Source organism: Fulmarus glacialis, unplaced genomic scaffold, assembly GCF_000690835.1.
Source record: "Fulmarus glacialis isolate BGI_N327 unplaced genomic scaffold, ASM69083v1 scaffold30546, whole genome shotgun sequence".
In the NCBI taxonomy this organism is placed as follows: Eukaryota; Metazoa; Chordata; class Aves; order Procellariiformes; family Procellariidae; genus Fulmarus; species Fulmarus glacialis.
This window is the reverse complement of record NW_009220499.1, coordinates 512-1,633: the sequence shown is the minus strand read 5'-3', so window position 1 is coordinate 1,633 and position 1,122 is coordinate 512. Positions and strand designations below refer to the sequence as shown.

The following is a 1,122-nucleotide window of genomic DNA, read 5'->3' as shown; positions in this document are numbered from 1 at the left end:
ACGAGCCGGGAGCGGCCCCTCGGTCCAGCTGCTAGCCGGGACCCGTCCCGGGCAGCCCTCCCTGCAGTCTCAGATCCCCCTTGTCCCCAGCGTCCCTGGGCACCTGCGCCAACAGCGTTAGCGTGGCCGCGGAGGAGGTGGCCATCGCTGCCTGCGGTGCGCCTGCGGGGTGTGGGTCTGGGCTGCCACGAGCTGCGGTGTGGGGCTGGAGGAGTCTTGGGGTCGCTTCTCCTCCCAGCCTTCATCTCAAATGCTCTCCTTCTTCGGCAGCCTATGAAGCCGCTGAAGGCCACAGCCACTACGTCGCAGCCTGTCCTCACCCTCCAGCAGATCGAGACCATTTTCTACAAGATTCAGGACATCTATGAGATCCACAAGGAGTTCTACGACAGCCTGTGCCCAAAGGTGCAGCAGTGGGACAGCAACGTCACCATGGGCCACCTCTTCCAGAAGCTGGTACGCACCTTCCCTGGGGCTTGCTCCGCTTGGAAGAGGAGGAAGGCTGGGGAGATGGAGCACCATGCTGCGGGGCTCGGCCCCATGGCGTGGCTCAGCTCACACTCTGCCACACGCTCGCCGGTGGCCGTGGGACTTGTTGCATCCCTCCCTGCAGCAGCCGCTGCTGCCTGCCCAAGCTCTCCCATCCCGGGATGGGAGTTAGTGCAGCCTCCGTGCCCCTTGCTGCGGGGGGGATGCCCACAGCTGGCGGGTCCTGGGTGCAACCGTGGTGGGGTTTTGCCTGGAGGTGCGTGGTACGGCTTTGCCGTGGGGCTGGCAGGAGCCCGGGCGTGCGGGTGACTCTCTGGGGAGAGGCAGGCAGTCGCTGCCTCTTCGCCCCCGGCTGCCTGCGGGCACTGCGGCGGTGGCTCTTTGGGGTCATGCTCCGGGTCCTGCTGCTGCTGCTTCGGACTTGTGATGGGAGCACAGGCTGTGCCCGTGGGTGCCGTGGCCATGCCGGGGAGGGGAGGAGGAGAGGGCAGGTCGAAGGGTGCCCGGAGGCAGCTGTAGCTTCAGCCTCCGCTGTGCAGGTACCCGTTGGCTTTCCGCTGGATTTCAGAGGTTTGTGGGGGCACAGGGCTGGGCCAGAGCCCCACCATTCTGCCCCGGGCAACGGCTTTCCTT

At 66.4% G+C, this 1,122-nt stretch overlaps 1 protein-coding gene across 1 annotated transcript in view; it reads left to right on the top strand.

Moving 5' to 3' along the window:
• Positions 1-270: 270 nt before the first annotated feature.
• Positions 271-1,122, top strand: part of LOC104078947 (active breakpoint cluster region-related protein-like) — a gene marked incomplete at both ends in the record, with an annotated part of 1,151 nt that continues 299 nt past the window's right edge. The window contains one exon of the mRNA XM_009580784.1: positions 271-456. Within this exon, the coding sequence (XP_009579079.1) occupies positions 271-456 (186 nt within the window). The remainder of the gene's footprint in view (positions 457-1,122) is intronic.